This window comes from Sinohyriopsis cumingii, chromosome 8, assembly GCF_028554795.1.
Source record: "Sinohyriopsis cumingii isolate HCF-2022 chromosome 8, ASM2855479v2, whole genome shotgun sequence".
Taxonomy (NCBI): Eukaryota; Metazoa; Mollusca; class Bivalvia; order Unionida; family Unionidae; genus Sinohyriopsis; species Sinohyriopsis cumingii.
This window is the reverse complement of record NC_142968.1, coordinates 122,325,742-122,348,878: the sequence shown is the minus strand read 5'-3', so window position 1 is coordinate 122,348,878 and position 23,137 is coordinate 122,325,742. Positions and strand designations below refer to the sequence as shown.

Below are 23,137 nucleotides of genomic sequence, written 5' to 3'. Positions count from 1 at the left end.
AGAATAATTATCAAAATACAACCAATGTGATCACTTAATAATAGCAGAAAATTATTAAAAAATAGACTAGTGTGATCAAATCCAGAGACTGGGTTGTCTGTGTAGGTTCAGATCCAGGTTTCTTATGGAGTAGAAGACTAACTTTACAGTGTACCTCAGATGCTTTAAACTGCCCATTTTTTTTAATGCAAAACATCTGCATGATTAGGCTGTTGCACATAGTAATTTTTACAAATGGCATCCCGCAAACTAAAATATGTTCAAGGAAAAAAGGCATAATAAGTCTCTTCAGAAATTTAAACAGTCTGCACAGAAGAATAAAAAGGAATATATTCAGATTCTTGGGAAAAGGCAGAAGGGGCAACCGATTCCTTTCTTCAGACATTATGTATTGATTTGAGTATTTCTTTTGGTTGGAGATATGATATCCATCACCACATGAAATTATAAATAGAAAAAAACTAAATGAGTACAGTAGTCCCCCTCTTGAACAGGCCCCCTGACCAGTGGCCACCCGCTTCTTATGGCCAGAATCCATTGGCACGGACAAGTTTGTGTTCAAAAGTATCCCTCATGAAAGGCCACCCGGCTAACCCGACCAGCGGCCAGCATATTAGTGCAATAATATAAAATTTACCCCTCACAAGCGGCCGCATTTTATTTTAATATGTATCCAGAACCAGTATTTTATTCATAACATGTGTTAAGTAATCCGATTTCTGTTTCCCAATGTCAAGTTTTCATTACTGAAAGAAGTGTTGACTAAAGTACATGTACCACTAAGGTTAATATTAGATCATTTATGCCTCACGAGAAGCCACATTTATTCCATAAAGCTGAGAAAGACTCAAATTTTAATCCATACAAAAGGGTAAGTACATGTAATCCAATTAGCCTTACTGCTGTGTTATCATGAGATGTCCGGTATAGTCACTCTGATAATTGTTAAGATTACAATTATTGAACAGTAGTAACAGATGAGAAGTGGCAGCATCGATGTACAATACACAAGTCAGCAGGAAAATGGTTTGATAGCCTTTATGGCTTCCCTTAGTAAGATGTTGAGCTTGTTCACTTTGATAATTAGTGGCTATTATTACTGACAATAATTGTCAAAATTACAAATCCTAACGGCCGCAAGGTCAGATCTGCATGATGTTAATGGTACATATCGAAGCCATTTTGACTTCTCTCACTTAGTGTAAAGAAATGTATGAAAACAATAGGGTACCAGACTACGACTAATGAATCACGTGACAAGATCACTTCCTTTAAAAACACACAGCAATTTGTTTAGATGCATAAAAAAATTGTTTTATCGGTATTGTAGTTGGCAACATGAATAACTTACTGCAAAAAGATCAACATGTCATTGAGGAAAAGTGAAATTCTTAGTTTAGAAGAGAAAGTGAAAGTAATTCAACTGACCGGGAGGTGGGTGGGTTGAGGATTTGCAGAAAACTAATGTCGGAAAGACTCAGATAAACAATATTGTGAAAGATAAGGAAACAATTCTGCAGAAGTGGGAAGATGAAATGGACGGAGAAAGGAAGATTGTTTTGAGCCAGGAGATGTTTGTATCCTGATTTGAAGGACAAGAAAAAGCAACAATTTTGGGATATGGCAACTTTACCGCAAGTAATGGATGGCTGCACAGATTTCAAGTGCAACACAATATTAAGTGTTCTGTCCTTAGTGGAGAATCAGCTGATGTTAATAATGAAGTTGTCGAAGATTGGAACAAAAGACTAAATGATATATGCAGGGGATATGACAGCAAGGATATTTTTAATTGTGATGAGACTGTTTTTTTTTATATAGACTGTTACCAACAAAGTGACAAATGATGTGATCTGTAACACAGTTATAAAGATGGTTTTAAAACTGTATCAATGGTTATTCATAACATTCTTTTGAAAATGATGAAACAGTTTGTTTTACATTTATTTCACAACATGAATGTGATTTTTTAATGAAATTATTAAATGTTGTAGAATTAAATGTACGTGTGACTTTCTTCATATGTATATACTATTCGCATTTAGAAAGGCTACCCTCATTATAAGGCCTTTTCCCTGCTGCAATAGGGGTGGCCTTATAAGGGGGGGGGACTACTGTACTTGTGACTTTCTTCATATGTATTTACTATTCACATTTGTCATCCCCCTCTAGAGAGGCCACCTTCATTATAAGGCCACTTCCCTGCTGCAATAGGGGTGGTCTTATAAGAGGGGGACTACTGTATGCCCATTTGGGAGATAGCAAGAAGCCATTGAACTCCATGGGGCTATGAACTGCAGTTTCTAAAACTTTACTGGAGGAAATTAATGTCTAACTACTCTACATGCTTTCTAGTTGAAGATTATGTTTATGTTCACTGCCTCAGACTCAGATTACACTTCTTAACTTTTGTAATGCATATTTTCCAATTTGGCAATAGCAGTACAGTGTGACCCCGCTATAGCGTGCTCCGTTATAACACGAATTCCGATATAACACGGTTGTGGTGTGGCTCCCGAAATTTCATATAGTACATGTATTTTTCTTGTACACACAAAAAAAAAAGAAAAATTCTTTCTTAAAGGTACGAAAAAAATGTAAAACGTTTATTATCATTTTGGGGAAGAGATCACATATGAATAATACAAGACAATCGTGCCATGGCTCCTGAAATTTTATATGTGTTTTTGTCATACACGAAAAAGTATTCTAAAAAGTATGAAAAATAATGCATAAAAAGTTTATTCTGGGATCGCGTAGGTCTTTGCCAATGTCGCAATCTTGGATTGTTTTTCCTCATTGGCGGCAAAATATACCATGTGGCAATTTTTTTTATTGGCGACATTGTTGGCTGTTTGAACTTTTATATACAACCATTGGTTTGGAGTGCAGAAATTCAGAGGCCCCTTTCGGCCGCTCGCTAGTAATTAATATATTTGCAAAGACTGACATTTGTTACATTTGTACATGGATGGTAAGTAAAATGTCTTCTTTTCACTCAGAATTAAATCGTTCAGAACACTCACATTTTCTGTAATAATCCTTGTCATCAGACCAGAACACCTGCATCTCTATTGTCCGTTGACCCTTTGTTAATTTGCAGAAGCATGTGTGGAAAGCAGCATCACGTTACTACCACAAATGAAAAAAAATTAAAAAAATTAAAAATTAAAAATACATCTTACTTATTGGTTTATTCAATAGGCATGGAGTGATATTACCTAAAACAGTCCAAACAATGGCCAATTCCTATTTTTAAATGTACCCAGATAAAATTGTTTGCTGAAATTTCAAAGGAAACAGAATACCCTTGAAGCACCGATTGTTATGAAAAAGTACTCAGCAAATGGAAAAAATCAGTCTCAGTCATGCAGTACAATTATTTAATGTTGTCACCATAATAAGAAATGGGCATTTGTGTGGTTCTCCAAAGCTGTCCTTTAGCGGTGACTTCAATAACGCTTGCACCCTTCATCAAAGAAAGCCGACTACAATCTTTCAATAAAAACAAGAACTTTTCTTCAAAGGAAGTCAGTACCAAACTGAAATAAAAGTGATGGAATCTGATGGATTTTTGCATTTTCCAGTGTGACTGGAACATGTAAACTGCCGTGAAAGTTACCTTTTTGTAGGGAAAAGTTTATGCTTACGAACACTACCAACGGCAGCTTAAAACGCAAACTAACTTTTACCGACTTGGGACATACTGAAAGGTAAATGTGCTTTGTCATTCGTTACATTATTGTGCTGTTTTTCCACTGAATTCAGACCAATATGAACTGTGACAAAATTATTGAATATTTTAAAGCTGCATGTGTGCATATTTTCGATGGAATCACTTGTATTGTGGATTCAATGTATATGATGAGGTTCGCAGGTGAGTACACGGTGTTGATACTGTATTCGTGCTATACATTAGACGTATATATAAACAGTATTCACATATATGTACCAATTCGTGGTTCTCTAACTAAAGTAAACTATTATATATAAATTATGTCTTCTCTGTTTTCACTAAAGGTGTATTTCTCATTTAATATGCATCAGTTTAAGATAATAACTGTGCCGATGAAGCACGTATTTTACCGCCCGTATTTATTACCTACACACCCATCTCGCAATTTTTTTGGGGGGTACATGCATCATTTTCTTCAGCTAACTGACCTGGTTGCTTATAACACGGATCGGTCTATAACGTGGTTGGGTTCTATGGCTCCCAACTACCATGTTATAGCGGGGTCACACTGTACATGATATTTCGTTACACCTTACTAAGAATTGGTCTAACTTATGGACTGCCTACGGTAACTTACAAGGTCATGTTAGAGTTGGCAGGTTTGGAATGTGGTGCAATTCACGCCATGCTTGCAATATATGTACACAATGGTCACAAAATGCATAGACTACTGTCTTAAACAAAGAAATTACATGTGCAAGCTAGAGAGTGAACAAAGTCATCAGAAAAAATGCAAATTCCATCAGTCTCATTGCTGACACCACTTCATTTGACAGTTTCATATTAGCATGGACATTGAAGGCAGAAAACTCTCCTGGCCAGAAATTGTTTTTTTTTTGCTGGCCTGATTATAGTGGTCTTCACATTCAGTGCTAGAACTGACCTCACATCCACAACTGGAACAGGTCATCTTGGCAGCACTTCTAGGGCTATCTCATTACAGTGGTCCATCTTGAGCGCATATTGAGACATCCTGGTACTGATTACGGTGGCCTTTCATATGGAACAGAAATCCTTCCTCAACACACTACAGCTGGTTAAAAATGCTGTTTTCATAGGATCTGTGCACTATCTGCTATCAATGACTATATTTAATAATGCTGTTTTCATAGGATCTGTGCATTATCTGGTATCAATGACCATATTTAATAATGCTGTTTTCATAGGATCTGTGCGTTATCTGGTATCAATGACTATATTTAATAATGCTGTTTTCATAGGATCTGTGCATTGTCTGGTGTCAACGACTATATTTAATAATGCTGTTTTCATAGGATCTGTGCATTGTCTGGTATCAACGACTATATTTAATAATGCTGTTTTCATAGGATCTGTGCACTGTCTGGTATCAGTGACTATATTTAATAATGCTGTTTTCATAGGATCTGTGCACTGTCTGGTATCAGTGACTATATTTAATAATGCTGTTTTCATAGGATCTGTGCACTGTCTGGTATCAGTGACTATATTTAATAATGCTGTTTTCATAGGATCTGTGCATTGTCTGGTATCAATGACTATATTTAATAATGTTGTTTTCATAGGATCTGTGCATTATCTGGTATCAATGACTATATTTAATAATGCTGTTTTTATAGGATCTGTGCAATGTCTGGTATCAATGACTATATTTAATAATGCTGTTTTCATAGGATCTGTGCATTATCTGGTATCAATGACTATATTTAATAATGTTGTTTTCATAGGATCTGTGCATTGTCTGGTATCAATGACTGTATTTCAGCATTCTGAACATAACCTAGACTCATCACTTGATAATCTCACTGGTAATAATTGGGAGTCAGTGGATTGTGCATGTTGTGAAAGGAGCAGCACAATACACATTTGCCAGTTTCATAGCAAGGTCAATGAATTTATAGCTTGCTGAAAGAAATAGCTTTTGCTCCAACACCACCTTCTATGTGGAGCACTGTAATTCGTCATTTAGGTCACAGCCAATTTCATCCAACTTGCCATTCCATGGCATTTTAAAGGAAGTCTGAAAGAGGCCAACTTCACACAGTCCCAGTGACCTAGAGCTCAGCACATATTTCAGGGGAGAGAAGATTCATCTGGGGCAGGGAGATTGGTTGTATTTTCCATCCCCATTAGCATCCATCTTACATTAAATAATGCCATATTCATGCTGCCCATTTTCAGACATTTCTGTGGTTGAATTAGTCCATCATTTTGCAATAGATTGTAGATCACTCTACTGCCACCTAGGTGGGGAGGTAACTTTTAGCTTTTTAGGTAAAAAGTTTTAGCCTGGGATGGCAGGATTTGCAAGTTATTAGTAGTTCTAATATATTATTGTCATCATGTAAGTATTATTCAAGAAATATATTTACTAGAAAAAATTGGTTTCATAATGGAGTGTGTCATGTGGTAAATTCAAGTTATCATGATGGAGTGTGTCATGTGATAAATTCAAATTTTCATGATGTAGTGTGTAATGTGCTAAATTCAAATTATCATGATGGAGTGTGTAATGTGGTAAATTTGAATTTTTTTGAATGAGTGTGTAATGTGGTAAATTTAAAATGTCATGATTGAGTGTGTAATGTGGTAAATCACAGGTGCTTGATGCGAGCTTGATGTTGAGAAAAAAAACAATAATCTGAAGGAAAAAAATGATAGAGAGTGACAAAAATACCTTAGATTACCCCCATGACCTGTAACTTCAGTTTGGTACAATGCAGAAAAGTCAACAATGGCTTGATGAATAGAAAAATATCTCAGGAGTAAAACAAGCCATATAGTATGGGCGTGTGCCTTTAAAGATGGAAATAGCAGAAGGAAATTGAGGGTCATGGGTGGAACGAAGAATTTGGAAGTTATGTACCTTCTCTCTTATATATTATGATAGAGAGGTCCTATGTCAGAACGGGTCATGGGGGTAATCTAAGGCATTTTTGTCACTCTGTTTCATTTTTTCCAATTTTTTTCTTTTTTTCTCAACATCAAGTTCGCGTCGAGCACCTGTGTGGTAAATTTCAATTTTCATGATGGAGTGTGTAATGTGGTAAATTCAAATTATCATGAAGGAGTGTGTAATGTGGTAAATTCAAATTATCAGGGTTCATTTTATGGTGGAATATGTGATGTCAAATTATCAGCTGTCGTGTCAGGGAGCAACGTGTCATGTGCTAAATTCAGAATGTTTCAGCTTTTTTAAATTATGAAGGCAGTAAGATTATGATCACAAAGTGAAAAATATTGGTCTATAGGTATCCTTTTAAGTTTTTTTGTGGAAAGTATGTATCATTGGTTTTACTGACCAAAAGATAATATGACGGGTATGGATGGCTAAGATTTATTTCTTATCTGAAATAGAGCATTTTATTCTCAAAATTATTGTTATGTGCACTTGGCATTAAAAATCTCTCCATACAGCTCAACTTTTCTTCAGGCTGACAGTACATAATTTTTATATTTAAATGCAGTTGGAATGGTGATCTATAGTAGCACATTTCCAGCAATAGGATTGACAATAATAAAGTTTTCCATCAGTGGCAGTGGCATCATCAATGCTTAAGTTTTCCATCAGTGGCAATAACATCAACAATGTTGCATTAAAGTTTCTGAAATATCTTTGTTGCTATGTTAAGTGAAACTCTGATAATATCCCAGTAGGTCACAGGTTGCTACTATGATATGCTTGGAGTATGGGTCTTGTCTTTCTCATCTGCTGAAGCACAGTGAACAATATTAAATGTTTCACATTAAGATTTTTGAAATCACGGATCTTCTATGTCTGTTGTCACTGGCTGCATTTAGGTGAAACTTTTGGATAATACTACTGTGAGTCTAAAGTTTACATGTTAATATGCTTAGAGTTCCTGTCTTGTCTGTTTTATATGCTGAAGCAGTAAGCATTTTCATCATTTTTACAGTCACATGTTTTGGACATCATTTGTGGTACTCACAAGAGAATTTGATCCCTTGTTTGTACAGTAGTTTGCACACAGCAAACTGTATTGCACACCATAGTCCTGACCTTCATCTTACCTCCACAAATGTTTTAAGCTGACTTGCTATACAAGTGTAGTGTAGTATAAAAGCCAAATACACTACATGTTTTTTTAAAGAATGTGTAAATGTTACAAACATGACAGTCCTTTTTATTTGCGGAATATGTAGAGCCTGGTAGTACAACAGTAATCAGCTGTCTTCATTTCTCCATGGTTTACAGCAGCAATCAGCTGTCTTCATTTCTCCATGGTTTACAGCAGTAATCAGCTGTCTTCATTTCTCCATGGTTTACAGCAGTAGTCAGCTGTCTTCATTTCTCCATGGTTTACAGCAGTAATCAGCTGTCTTCATTTCTCCATGGTTTACAACAGTAATCAGCTGTCTTCATTTCTCCATGGTTTACAACAGTAATCAGCTGTCTTCATTTCTCCATGGTTTACATCAGTAATCAGCTGTCTTCATTTCTCCATGGTTTACAGCAGCAATCAACCGTCTTCATATCTCCATGGTTTACAGCAGTAATCAGCTGTCTTCATTTCTCCATGGTTTGTTTTCCAATCCATTGGTCTGATTCATGTAGTGATATGTGGTAGCCATACATGCTTAGTACCTTCATTGGGTTTTCCCCTGTTTCATCCAATTTATAGAATTCATGTTGAACCATCAAGATTAATATAAGTTTTAAAAATTATTGTAAGATTGCTGAAGAATGAATTAAGTTTAGAATGAAATATACTTAAAAGCTAAACTGCCATCATGATTGTGATTAAATTTTTTTTTACATAATTTGTTGGTTTTAATTATTTGCAGGTTACCTGGCATCGTCTATTCTTTTGAATGATGGTCATGAGCTGATAGTGTTACTCATTAACACCATCCAGAAAGTAAGTATGATATTTTTACATTGTTCTCTTCAATGTTGATGCTTTGATCCTTTTTTTCTGACATTTATCATTTCTAAAATCTGATTTTATGCAAATTCTTTGCAGTTGGTAAGTGAATAAGTCAATCTGTAAAGTAAAATGGAAATATCTAGATGAGATATATGCCAACATGTTTACTTTTGATGTGATGATGATAATGAGAGTAATAATAATGATGATGATTACCAGTATAATTTCATCTTGAAATCTAACATATTTTGGTAGGATTTGTCAGACAAGTATTTATTTTGCCTGATTAAATCATAAATATTTGGGAGTGGGTGTAACGTAATCGAGCTGACCCTTTGAGACCGGGCAGGGTTTTAAAGAAACAATAAACATGTTCATGGATGACAAATGACAATATATTAAACACTGATACTAATGATATGAAAATATAACACAGAGAAGCATATAAAATGAATATAAAACACCTATGAAATATACTTTGACTACTATGTCACATTCAAGTAGTCAAAAAGTTCTAGAAACTCCATGTAAACTTCATGTACACAAATATCTCTAGCAAACTTTCATATAAACAAATGCTTGTTGTAAACCCATATAATCAACTACTGGTTGCAAACATTTATGTAGTCAGACACTACTGTCATAATTCACATGTAGTCAAACCACTACTTGTTATGCTTTTACTTGTAGTCAATACACTACTTGTTATTGTGCTTTACTTGTAGTCAAAACACTATTTGTTATTGTGCTTTACTTGTAGTCAAAACACTACTTGATTGGAAAATACACGTTGACATGGCCTTCTCTCTGGCATGGTCACTTTCCCCTCCGCACTTGTACCCGTACATTGGCACTGAATTGGTGGGTTATACTAGTAATGGTACACCAGACGTCATGGTATTCACAAGCCCATCCGGCTGCTCATAACTGGCGAGCTGAATATGGAAAATAAACACACCTTTCCAATAGTCTAATTTAATTGGAATGGGTTTTGTTGCAACTTCTTTAAGAATATATGATAGGTACGAAGTATGACATAGGAATGCTATGCAATAAAAACAAATATACGTAATGCTATGACATTAATACATACATAATATGTTTTGAAATTAGTCGTGATAGCGACTAGATGAAATTAACTCACTACTACATTGCCTAGGTTATATCTTAATAAACTGAATTGCAAATATGATAAACGATGTGACCACATAATACAACAATGAACATGCTTTTACGAAACTGAATAATTATTGTAAATAATAAAAAGAGTTGACTAAAAACCATTCGACTCACCCAACTGTTTGGCTTTAACAAAATTACAATGGCACCTGCCCGACAACTGAATATGTTTAAGAGCTTCCCTCTATATTGGCTGTGCCCTTCAGTATCACTACCCGATATATATAGTAGTGCGCAATAATACATTATTTCGCACGTGCCACACGAGCAATAAAAGCGTCACGCGATACGATGAAAAATTACATTTACAGAAATATTACGGCGCATGAAACAAGACAACCTGATTATATGAAAAGTATGGAAGACTAAATGAGCCATATCGGGCATTTCGTAACAGTGGGGTGGGGTTGGATAATACAAAAAATGTGGCAAATATTTGCAGTCAGCTGCACCTTTCTTCACTATCGTTATGTGTAAATTGTTTTGTACAAACCTGTGTAAATTGTTTTCTATATATGACTAACTCTGACAGAAAGAATATTGGTATAGAGACATTTCAGTATTTGACAAATGATGTGGTATGCCATTAAACATGGATGAAGGTGTAAAAACTGTAGAGACCTTGAAACACTTGTTCTCATAACGTATGCACTCAACAGCATTGGACAAAGATTTATACAGAAAGCATCCTAATGATTCAGTTTTCCTGCCAGCTGCAAATGCATTTGACAGATTTGCACATTTGAGCGAGGTGAGCAGTCTCATATCCGCTTGGACCTCTTGTTATTTCTTGTTTGTGTATTGTATAAATAAGTCATCTAGTTTACTTAAAAAATGAACAGTACTGATACACCATTCTGTCTGCTGCAAATAACTATGGTAATTAAAACTTTAACTGGTAAGGCTTATTGGTTGAGCAGCAACATCATGTCATACTTTTTATTTAATGTTATGTGCACAAAGATTGCTTTGATTTGCCTTCAGGGTTTTTTATTAATCTGTACTATTTCTTTTCAGGACCTGACAAGCAGCAATCTCCTTGACAACTGTTTTGCTATGACAGCCACATGTCAGTTAGTCAACAGTGAGATGATCCCAATGTTATTACCACTTGTGCTGAAAAAACTTAGACATCCAAGGTATACAGACATTGGTATGAAAAACTGTCAGGATACTGTATGATAAAAAAAACCTACTCGACATCCAGAATACAAATTTGGAAACTCTACTCCATAATCTATGTACGTTTTTGAGCAGATGACACAAATTTTTCTTCACTCAGCAACTTTTTCATAATTTATGCCTTGTACAAAATGATCACGTTATAGATATAATATAAAACAGTAAATGACATGACCTAGAGGATTTATTTCTGTCATGGGAGGTTATCAGCATAGGTTATCTCTGTACCAAGTAGATGCAAAAATATTCATACAAAACATCAGTGTCTACATGAATTTATGAACTCCATTGCAAACAGGTTTTCTCTAAAGATGCTAAATGTAGTATTTCTTGTACAGATGTTATATAAAATGATTAATTTTAGTCTTTCTGGTGGATTTGGTAGATGATAAAAGAGGAGACAAGACCAATTAAGATTGGAGGTTATGTGCCGAAAAATAGGAAATGCATAAATCAAGCATAATATATTTTCTAAAGGTCTTGATTTTCAAAACATGTATGTAGAATATAAGCAAAAGTTGTTATAAAAGTATTTTTTTTAACCATATATAGACTGCGTAATTCTTTTGCTCCACTAACAAGAAGAAGCAGGGATCTACATTGTCATTGAAGGATTGGTGGAAATGCAAAAAAGTTATTTTGAAAATGAATGAAATTATGGCTTGCAGGGTTGAATGGTGTTTTACCAATTCAATTGCACTTTATGTATGCTAGAATTTGTATCTTTCTAATATTTTTACAATAACCAAGTTTAAGAAGGTATGGGTTGTTTTGAGGTTTTTATGTTACAATCCATCATTTATGTGGTATGATGATGTAATCTATCATTAATGATAATTGCTATGACAGCTACATATTTCTCTACATCAGATATTGAATTTGCAACAGCATAAAAGATGATGTTATGAAAGATCAGACACTAATTTACATAAAATGGATTATTTGACCAGTCTAATAAAGTGTTAGTGTTGTAATTCACTGATGTGACAATAGAGGAAATTTTCAATGCTAGCATTATGAGGTAATCTGATCATGGCAGAAGTAATAAGCATGCATATTGAACAGCACTGACTTCTTTAGAAATCGGCAAGATAATAAAATCTTGTCCTTGCTTTTTTCGATTACTATTCCTCCTTCCTTATATATTTATTAGTTGTAACCACTGCAATAATATTTTCATATTAAATTAATATTCTGCATAAGGTGATCATCACTTACTTGGAAACATTTACTGGTACAGTCTTGGGAGTCATGGTGGGTTAGTAGTTAGCATTCTGGACTTATGACCAAAAGGGTGTGTTTGATTTCTACTATTGGAAAAGCCTGAGTCAGTTACCTTGGTGTGTCCTTGGCCAAGGCACTTGACTCCAGTTGCCATGGTAACATAATGTATTGCTGTGCTGTTGAGCACCAAACCAGATTCAGCTGGCAGTCTTCATTTATTAGTCGTGCAGTTAACTTGTAATAGCTTTCAATACAACACACCAATTCTGTTGGTGTCCTTGCAGCAGTTATATAGTAACACAAGTCCAAAGATGTTAGCATTTGACTATCACTTTATTACACTTTTGTTTGTACCTGAGACTTGATTGACACAAGTGACCAAATGAACTACACAGATCTTTTGTTTGTTATTTTAGTTATTAAACAGTACTGATGAGTGTCCTTAAATTTTAAAAAATTTCTTTGGTAGGTTGGTCACAGGCCTCCAGATTTGTTCATATTGAAAATGAGCATGTGACACATGGTTCTTCATATTCCAGCTTCTAAAAATAGTTAAGGAATCTGCCTTTTTCTGCATTGGTTCCATCAAGTTATGTATCAACTGAAAGTTCATTTTCTGAATGATTTATATATTATATGCATACATCCACAAGGTTATTATTCTTTATATTTAATGGTTACATTTATTCATCAATTGGTCATTGGGTCTCAGTTCATGGATTGGTCTAAAGAACTGACATCATTACAAATGCCAAGACCTAGTTGTTGGCAGTGTTGTCGGTAGGATGAGTTAAAATATCTTTTACTCGTTTAACATGTAAATATATCTGAAGAAATGTGTTATTTGCTGTCAGACCTTGGTCAACATAAATACAGTATATATTTGCTTATAAGTTAAGTCAAACTGCAAACAACAAAGATGCAGATCTACCATAGCATAGTGCACCTGTAAATCAGGGTCAGTATTCTTTGTTTTACTGATTACTCCTGACAACCTGCATACCCTGATCTGCCAGCACATTATGCACTGGCAGATTTGGGTCTGTGCAGTTTGCAGTTGGACTGGGCTTGCAAGTGAGTTTATACACTATGCAAATTTGAAGGCAAGTTTTAAATGTATTCATAGAGGATTGATTAAAAGATAAATGAAATTAAACTGGTTTCTATATTTTGTTGTAAATGTATTCATTCTTGGAAAGATATGCTTTTTTTCTTAGCCTTAAGTTTGGGTGAATGCTATGGGTGTTGTCAGGAAAACTTCCATCTTATATCGGTAGTGGAGAAAATGATAATAGATGTGTATATGGGTAAATCAGACCACAGTACCAGATGTGTCTGAACAAATCAGGCTGTGGTACTGGATGTGTCTGAACAAATTAGGCTGTGATACCAGATGTGTCTGAATAAATCAGGCTGTGGTACTGGATGTGTCTGAACAAATTAGGCTGTGATACCGGATGTGTCTGAACAAACCAGGCTGTGGTACTGGATGTGTCTGAACAAATCAGGCTGTGATACCGGATGTGTCTGAACAAATAGGGCCCTGTTACCCGATGTGTCTGAACAAATCAGGCTGTAGTGCTGGATGTGTCTGAACAAATCAGGCTGTGGTACCAGATGTGTCTGAATAAAGCAGGCTGTGGTACTGGATGTGTCTGAACAAATCAGGCTGTGGTACCAGATGTGTCTGAATAAAGCAGGCTGTGGTACCAGATGTGTCTGAATAAATCAGGCCATGGTACCGGATGTGTCTGAATAAATCGGGCTGTGGTACCAAATGTCTTGAAATAAAATCAGGCAATAATACAAGATGTCTATCTGAAACTTAAATGGTTTAAAAATCTCTAGATTGAAGTATAATTCTGTAATTGTAAGGAATGTCAATACCAGTCCTGTAAAAATATTTAAAGGCAGCATTGTCAAAAGACCATTAAAATTAGTTCATTAAATTTTGGTTTGCTTGTTTGTAAGTGTGTCACTCAATAATTTATAAATATATAATTCCAGAGCCTGTTTTGAGGGTTGATTCTATTATGGAAATAAAGTAGTCCTCTGTAAAATACCTTGGATGTTACTCTAGAGCTGGCATTTGCAACTTCCAGGTTATTGGCACTTGGTTTTATCCACTTATTTACATCACAGGGAGTGGCTTTAAAAATTTGTATCCCACCCTAGAGGAAGTTTTATAGCTTGTTCTAGAGAAAACTTGCTAGCTTGTTCTGCTAGGTATTTGAACCTTTGCTTTTTTATAAATAAAATCAAATCCAGTGTATGTCTACTAAACATTTGTGGGTAATCTGTCAAAATTTATATTGTTGCGTTAAGTCACTTTGTCATGATAAACAACCCATGCAAGGCAGTTTATGATTATGCAATGTTTAACTCGGGCTATTTAGTTTTATTACATAGCTTTAGACCAATAACTGATAACTGAAGAGATTGTTCTCATTAGCACTCTAGGGTCCACATTTCTTAATAGATTTCAACCATTTTTGACATTATTGTGTTTCTCAGCTGTAATTGGATTTCAACCATATTTGACATTATGGTGTTTCTCAGCTGTAATTGGATGTCAACTATTTTGGACATTATGGTGTTTCTTAGCTGTAATTGAATTTCAACCATATTTGACATTATTGTGTTTCTCAGCTGTAATTGGATTTTAACCATATTTGACATTATGGTGTTTCTCAGCTGTAATTGGGTTTCAACCATATATGACATTATGGTATTTCTCAGCTGTAATTTGATTGCAACCATATTTGACATTTTGGTGTTTTTCATCAGTAAATCAGATGAGTTTAATAAGCTGCAACATTAGACATAAATATCATGGGAAAATGCACTAGAATGTTAATACATTTTGAGCCTGTATAGTGTAGTAACATTTATTTTTGTGGAGCTCAGTCTTCATGGTTTTCTAAAGATTAAAGCATTTTTTTGGGTAATTAAATTTATGGATTTGCTTGTCAATGTTTGCATATTAGTAGGTATTTAATTTTGTCTGCTGCTACAAATATCCAAAATATAGAATGCAAAAGAATAAACTATGCTGATGCAAACAGCATTCACTTGAATGTTTTTAATAATACTACCACATGTACAGAATAAGAACCTGACAAGTTCAATACCTACAGGGTGTTTTTATCCAAGTGAATAACATCAGTGGAAGCTGACCAGCCAACATTAAAACAATACTACTGCCTTTATGAGTACAATAAATAAATGAGTACAAAGAAGAATTAAAATCAAATTTCTATAACTGGCATGTTAAACAAGACATGGAGGACGACATGGAAATGTGACATCTTATTGGACTGTATTAGTGAACCTTGCAACCTCATTAATTAAGCCAATTCATACTGAATAGATAATTGCAGTTCATGTGACAATGAATGAAGGATCTGACCTGATTATCAGTGTTTTTAAAAAAAACTGGACAGGTTTTTATTTAGTTAATAAATGGTATAAAAACAACTTTTTGAGATGAAATCAAGCTTTAGGATTTTTCAAAACATGAACAGGCTCACCAACATTTATCTTAATTTTCTTTTTTGCTAATATCTTGGTACATTAAAATAAAAGTTCTTCATGAACTAATAGTAAAATATTTATGGCACAGACGTTTAAAAAAAAACAACTCACTGAAGCAATGCCAGCTTTGTATCTGTCTGCTTTAATATTAAATTTATGGCTAGAAAACCTAGATATAGAAAGCGCCAGAGGAATGCAAAAAGGTAATTCTTTGTAAAGATATTTCACAATATTCCATAATGACTTGTTTTCTTTATAATACATATATTTGTGGACTGATATACCTTTTGATGCCAATTTTGACACATACAGTCATTTTAATCCTGAAAAAGTTAATGCATAAAATCTTTTAAATTACACATATATTTTCATGCCATAAAAATTAAAAAAATTCTTAAGGAATTCCTTGACCATATCAGTATTTATTTATTAACATCAATGTGCATTAAGATTTTTCTGATGATCTTTTTCTAAATATTATTGAGGTCACTGTTAATTTTCTAATTCCTTTAGTTTTCATTTTCACCAGTTATTCTTATAAATAAAAGCAATGCAGAATAAAACGGTGAAGAAACAGAGGTAGTTGCATATAAGTTGGTAAGTCAAATAGTAGACATAAGAATAAATTGAATGAATGTAACAAATGAGTGACAAAAAAGGAGAATTGCAAAATATATCAATTTACACATATATGAAGATAAGTAAGAGAATAATAAATGACTGTAACAGCTTACAAAATGGACACTATAATTTTACTGAAACCAAGAATAGAAATACAAGATGAAAATGAAAACAGTGAACTGAGGTCACTATTAAATGTTTTTTGTTATCTGCTGTTTTTATTAGACTGATCAATAAAACATCTTTTAAACAGAGAAATCACAATGCTCTTCAGATTGTCTGCTAAATATGGTGATTATGTTATCTTTGAGTGTTATTTTGTACACATTGATTCACATAATATAAGACAAAGTTGAGCAAATTCATTACTTTGTTTACACTCTGATCTTGTTCTGTTTGTCAGAAAGGAATATGGCTGTGCACAGCAGGTCTTGTTGGTAAATGAAATCGAATTCTATTTATAACAACAAGGTGAATTCATAATCTGCCATTTTCTGCAGTTTGGTAATTATTTACTTGATAGGCATTTGTGTGTACCTGAGACTTGATTGACACAATGTTGATATAGTGCTTTGTCCAAAAATCTGCAAAGTTTGATCTTCAGAACTCTAATTAGTGTTTAATTAATAAGAGTGCTTCAAGCAATAGGTTAGCTTGTTCTTTTGGATTAAAAATTCTTGGGTAAAATTAACTGCTTTCAGGAGGATTTGAATTTTTCAACAACAGTTATACTTGAATGAATGATTGATTTGAATAGGTATTAAATCTAATTTTCAGATAGTAGTCATTTCTATCATTCATTCTTTCTTTATCCTGTACTAATAACGTTTGAATGCCTTATGCATTTTCTTGTTTCTTACTATCCTTACTTACATTACATATCGATTTAAGGCAGTGAGTATCAAATGTAATGGATGCTTTTATAATTCTTTTTCAAAGAGTTAAAAAAAACAAATGTCTAAATGCTATGTTGTTACTACATTACAGTATTAACATTGCTCTTTAATAGTGGCTTTATTAATCTCTTGGAATAAAATAGAATAAGACGACATTTATGGAGTCCTTAACATACATGGGTAAGGTTTGGTTGGGTCTTGAAATTCATGGTTGGTGAAACAATGGAAATTGTGAAAACTGGGTACTCCATGAAAATTTTTGATGCTTCAGTATCTAATTGAATTTCAAGCAGATTTAAAATAAAGATGAATCTTCACATAATCTAAAATGAGTTCAATAAGTTTTAGATTCAATATGTTCCAAGATGAAAAGTTATTTATTAAATCTCAGAGCTTGCAGATAAGTCCCAGTGCTTTTGATTTTTTGCATCTCATGTTTTTTTTTAAAATTTCAAATGCACAGTATGCATTTCGTTTTTAATGTCCATTTCAGAGAGCTAGTAAGGCTGAAGGCAGTGGTGTGTTTACATAGGTTTCTAGTACAGGCACCAGACATAGTACAACATATTCTGCCTGAATTTGAGAGAATCCTTTGTGACAAAGAGCCTGGAGTCATGGCTGCAACAGTCAATGTATACCACCATCTTATCAAGGTAACTTCATGATTTTGTAAGAGAGGTTTTAAGTTAAAACTTTATTAACTTCATGTTTATTTCTGAGAAAGTTCTGTCAGACATATACATTAGGTTTTTCATTGTTCAGATGTTGGCATGCTGCAATTTTTGGGATCAAGGAAAATATATACCTGGCTCCAGTTTCACCAAAATTAGTATTAAAGTTAGGTCTTGGCATCAGACAATTTTTTTGGCAAGAAACTCAAGATAATATGGATAACCTAACAATAATTCTTCAGAATTTTACTAGGCATATTCCAAGTAACCATCAAAATTACTAGAACATTAGTGCAGGTCAACGTGACTTCATTTTGCCTGTGATGAGAAGCACCCTCCACAGTGAAGACTCCCACTAAGTTTCTTGACTGTGCAGCAGTGTCAGAGAAACTTAGATCAATGCAAACACTTAACTGTCACACCTACTACAACAATGACACTGTCACTGGTAAAATGTTACTTATGTTTTGCCAATGCTTTGCAGCAAGAAAAAAAATCTGATTTAAAACATGCTAATGGTTTGTAATCAGGATAAATTTAGATTTAATACATGGCAATGCTTTGTTAGCAAGACAAAAATCAGATTTAATACTTGCCAATGCTTTGCAGCAAGAAAAAAATCTGAATTAATACATGCCAGTGGTTTGCAGGTGAGACAAAAATCAGATTGAATACATGGAAATGCATTGCAGGCAAGACAAAATCAGATTTAATACACAGCAGTGGTTTGCAGACAAGACAAAGTAAGATTAAATACAAGACAGATGCTTTGTAGGCAAGACTAAAATCAGATTTAAAATGGACATATAACACTTTAATTGAAATTTTTCATGCTAATTGAGGAACCGAAGTTAAGATGATCCCAAAAGCTCATGTTTCCAATTGTCTGTTGATATTTGTTTTTAAACATGCAGGCTTTAAAACTAGAACCAAGCACATGTCAGTAAACCTCTGCTGTCCAATGAGTTTCTTAGTATTTTTCTTCAAATAGATTTGAATGTAAACTTAACAAATTCTTGTACGCAAATTATTTTTATTTACCTGTTTATTTTTTTATTCACATCCCAAAAAATGAAGGTAACAATGATACTGTAGGTTTTGTTTTTCTTTTTGGAGGATATTGTGTACATTTTATGACATTAATCCATTTTATGTCCAGATCTTCTATAAGAACTTGTTTATATTTTTCTACCACTAGACTGATCCAGAGAAATACATATCTGTAGGAGAGAAATTGATAACGATTATGCAGCAAATTCTATCCAGAAAGATGCCAGCAATATTTGAATACCACAGCATCCCATTTCCATGGCTGCAGATAAAAATATTGCAATGTCTTGCATGGATTGGTGCTAAAGTGCACAGGTATGTGCTGATAAATTCTAGTAAGGGGAGGCTACCCTCTATATTTGTTGATTCTTTTTTTAAAAAAAAAAAAAGTAAGAAATTATGTGAACTAATATTTACATTTAATTTAAGATGAAAGATAACTCTGTCTTTATGATTAATTGCATTCAGAGTCTTTATTTCCATGATATTGTTAATAGAAAAATTACAATCCTCCATTATGTCTTCCTGTTCTTCTGATGAAACAAATGAAGCAATATGGTATTACTTAGACTGAAATTTAGTTTGTTTGAAGAAAATAATGTATTCAAACTTCAGACTTGTACCCCCGTAGTAAAAGTCTTGTACATGATGAAAATATACATTGAGTTAATTTATTTTCATTGGCATCCATGAATGTGGTTTTTCATTTAAATTCATGGATTGAGGAAGCATTTGTTGGATCATTAAATATGTGGTTTATAGCAAGCATAAAATCCATAAAAACTGGTACCCTACAAAAATATTGAAATTATGGTATATAATGGAAATTTTAGTTTGTGTCAACATTTACACATATCTGTAATGATATTTATCTTACAGTATTGGCCAGTTGATGATTCCCTTATTAAAAGAAGTTTTGCAGCGAACAAACATGAAGGAAAATCTTGCTTTTGGTATGATATATACAAGAATGTACACACATTAATCATGGCTATCATTCTGTCTGTTTTCTCTCTCTTTTATTACAGTTGTTACTGTATGTTCCTGAAATAAATGTTGGAAGGCATTGGGGGTCGGTTGGCACTTTCTCAAAGATCCCACCACCTTGCAAAATTTTAAAAGGACTGCTTGAAACAGAACACTACCTGCCACTGCCATCCATATATTTCATAACACTGTCTTTGACTCCCATACCTTTTTTTATAGAACAGCTGAAAGATTTAATATTCTGTTACCAAGAAACTACATAAATTCAGTGTAGACATATCAGTATAATTGATTAAAAAATATATTAATTACATAGAAAATACTGTAACACATATGTGTTAGAGGCATTGTTGGATTTGTTTTTATCTTGCCTTCATAGCTTGAATGAAACTAGTGACATGTTTTGTGTACATTCTATTTTTGTAAAAATTATCTTGAGAATATTTGAGTCAAATTGATATAGTTTACATTTTATAATTACATAATATTTATCTTTCATACAAATCAGAAAATTTTGTTTTCCAGGTATTTTATAAGTACATAGTATTTATCAAGTAATTTTGTTTTCCAGGTATTTTGTATGAATGCATTTTGTGCATTACGTCTATTAAACCTGATCAGAATTTACTAGCAGAAGCTGCAACCCATGTTGGTAGATTTCTTCGTTCCCAGAATCCCAATCTGAAGTATATTGGTATGTTTTGAAATTAATATTTTATAAGAACAGTTCTCAAAGAAATTTTTGTTTTAGACACAGTCCCAGGCTGGTAACTTTAGTAAAAATCATAAGTCCTGACTCAAAGTCAACAAGCCCAGATTTCTCACTTCATCAGTTTGTTCAACTTTTTCATTGACAAATTATATTTTATTTTTGACAAATTCAGTGGGTGCCTAACTTAAAATAGAGGAAGGTCCTGATCTGAAATGAAAGGGCCCCATACATTAGGTTATTGTATATTTTGAGCACAGTAGAACCAGAAGAGACAGCCCCATATATGTTATACTTCCAGTTCTCTCATCACAGGCTTTGTAAATATTGTTGATACTTAATTACTAACTTCTGTACCTAATTAACTTACCAAATGTACTGTTTTGTGTTCAGCTTCAAACCTGTTATTGCAACATTGGTCTGACAATTAATCCACCAGCATTTTTGTGCATGATAAACTGGGAATATGTTATTTTCACTAGAATACTGGTACTGTTAATTTTTTTGGATTTTTTTGCTTGCCCCCTACCAAAAGTGTAAAGACCCAGTTAAACATTATCATTCTGTAGATAAGATTGGATGTCTTTCCCAAACCAACATTTTAAGTACCTTTTAAAATGTATTTTTTTGCCAAACAATAAAAATGAATACCCACAAAATAAACAAAGTCACAATGTTTATATCACAGACATGTATGCATTTGATAGAAAGTTGACATTGTTAGTTGCAGAGGGGTTGGGGGGAGAGCAATTGCACAAGATGCAAAACAAATACAGTGGTCTCACTCTTACAAGGCCACCCTTTCACAGCAGGAAAGTGATCTTCCAAGAGGGGTGACCTTTATAAAGGGTGATGACGCAGCTGTGAGAAATAACTTCCATAAAGTATGAAAGGCATAAGTAATTGATATCTCATGCATGTTATGGTATCATTGTGTTAAAACGTGCAATAGTGCTATTAAAAATAATTAAGAATAATCATCATTTGTAGTGCAAAATCACCTTGTCAATAATCTGGCTGTAACTTTTACTGTGTGTTAATTCCATTTTCCCACCACATTAAAACTGGCATTTGTTTGATTATTTCTTACATCAATATTCTAAGTAGTGATGAAAGGACAATCTTTTTTCATTTAGTCAACTTGCTTTCAGATTTCCTTTTAAACTGAGAATGTCTGATAACATTTTGACTTTTTGCAACAACTTATTCCTTCATTGGCATTTTCTAGGTATTTTATGAGATGCTTAATGTTTACAAAGGAAGTGAGCTTGTCACATGATCAACTAGTTTAGTCTGGTACATTTTGAAATCTGTTAGAAACCATTATGGCTTAAATACCATTTTAAATTTTTGGTGATGGGAAGTCATGCTAACAATACTGTGCTTCTCAGTGGTTAGCTTTTGTCATCTTGATAATTATTGGTGGTCATAACAGCCAGTAATTATCAAAGTCTCAAACCTTGACATCTAAGGATCACAGAGTGGTCAGGATACTTACCACTTTTTATGGATAAAAGTTTATGAGCATATCAGAACAGATGCAAATGCTGAACATAGAAATCAACAAATATTGGTGAGATTTCTTTCTGTAAAACACATTATGTGTCCACTCATGATGGGTAAATTTGGACAGTTTTTACAGGAATATGCCAGTCGCTGGACACGTTAGTGTACCCAACCTAGAGGAGTACTTTTGAATAAAAAATTATTGATGCCATCTAGCCATATGAGGCAGGTGGCTACTGGTCAGGGGCCATTCAAGAGGGGGACAAGTGTATTAAGATATTTTGAAACCAATACTTTTGGGCAAACATTCAAATCTGAAATTTTTTATCTGAATGTTTATTTTATCAAGTGATATGTACTAAACATACTTCTTATGTTTTGCCACATGATTTTGAAACTTTGACATATCCCTTTCGAGTTGCCTGATGATAATGCTATATTTAGAACTAACACGCCCATCTGGATCAAAAGCTTTATATTGATGAAACTTCAAAAGAAGTTGATTTCCAGCTTTTTATATAATCAAATAAAAGAGTAATGGTTCCTAATTGCCTGTTGTCCAAACTTTTGTTTCCTCAAATTCATTTGTTTGAAGGATAGCTGAATTTCAGCAAATGTAGCATGTGACTTTATATGAATGAAACCTTGAATGACTTTGAACTCAAATTTCCTGGTGAAAAACCGACTAAACTTGTATTATGGAGCACATTCAAAGCTGAGATGAGTGTGGCACACATGGACAGACTTTATAGCTGTGACTAGTGTGGTACACATGCACAGACTTTATAACTGTGACTAGTGTGGCACACATGGACAGACTTTATAGCTGTGACTAGTGTGGCACACATAGACAGACTTTATTGACATGACTAGTGTGGCACACATGGACAGACTTTATAGCTGTGACTAGTGTGACAAACAGATACATACTTTAGTGATGTGACTAGTGTGGCACACATGGACAGACTTTATAG

General features: G+C 33.9%; 1 protein-coding gene across 1 annotated transcript in view; it reads left to right on the top strand.

Moving 5' to 3' along the window:
* LOC149794546 (uncharacterized) overlaps positions 1-23,137 on the top strand; it is a 90,433-nt gene that overhangs the window by 11,813 nt on the left and 55,483 nt on the right. Inside the window, exons 4-9 of the mRNA XM_089968810.1 lie at positions 8,522-8,595; positions 10,801-10,922; positions 17,734-17,893; positions 19,110-19,276; positions 19,841-19,914; positions 20,520-20,642. Of these exons, the coding sequence (XP_089824936.1) occupies positions 8,522-8,595; positions 10,801-10,922; positions 17,734-17,893; positions 19,110-19,276; positions 19,841-19,914; positions 20,520-20,642 (720 nt within the window). The remainder of the gene's footprint in view (positions 1-8,521; positions 8,596-10,800; positions 10,923-17,733; positions 17,894-19,109; positions 19,277-19,840; positions 19,915-20,519; positions 20,643-23,137) is intronic.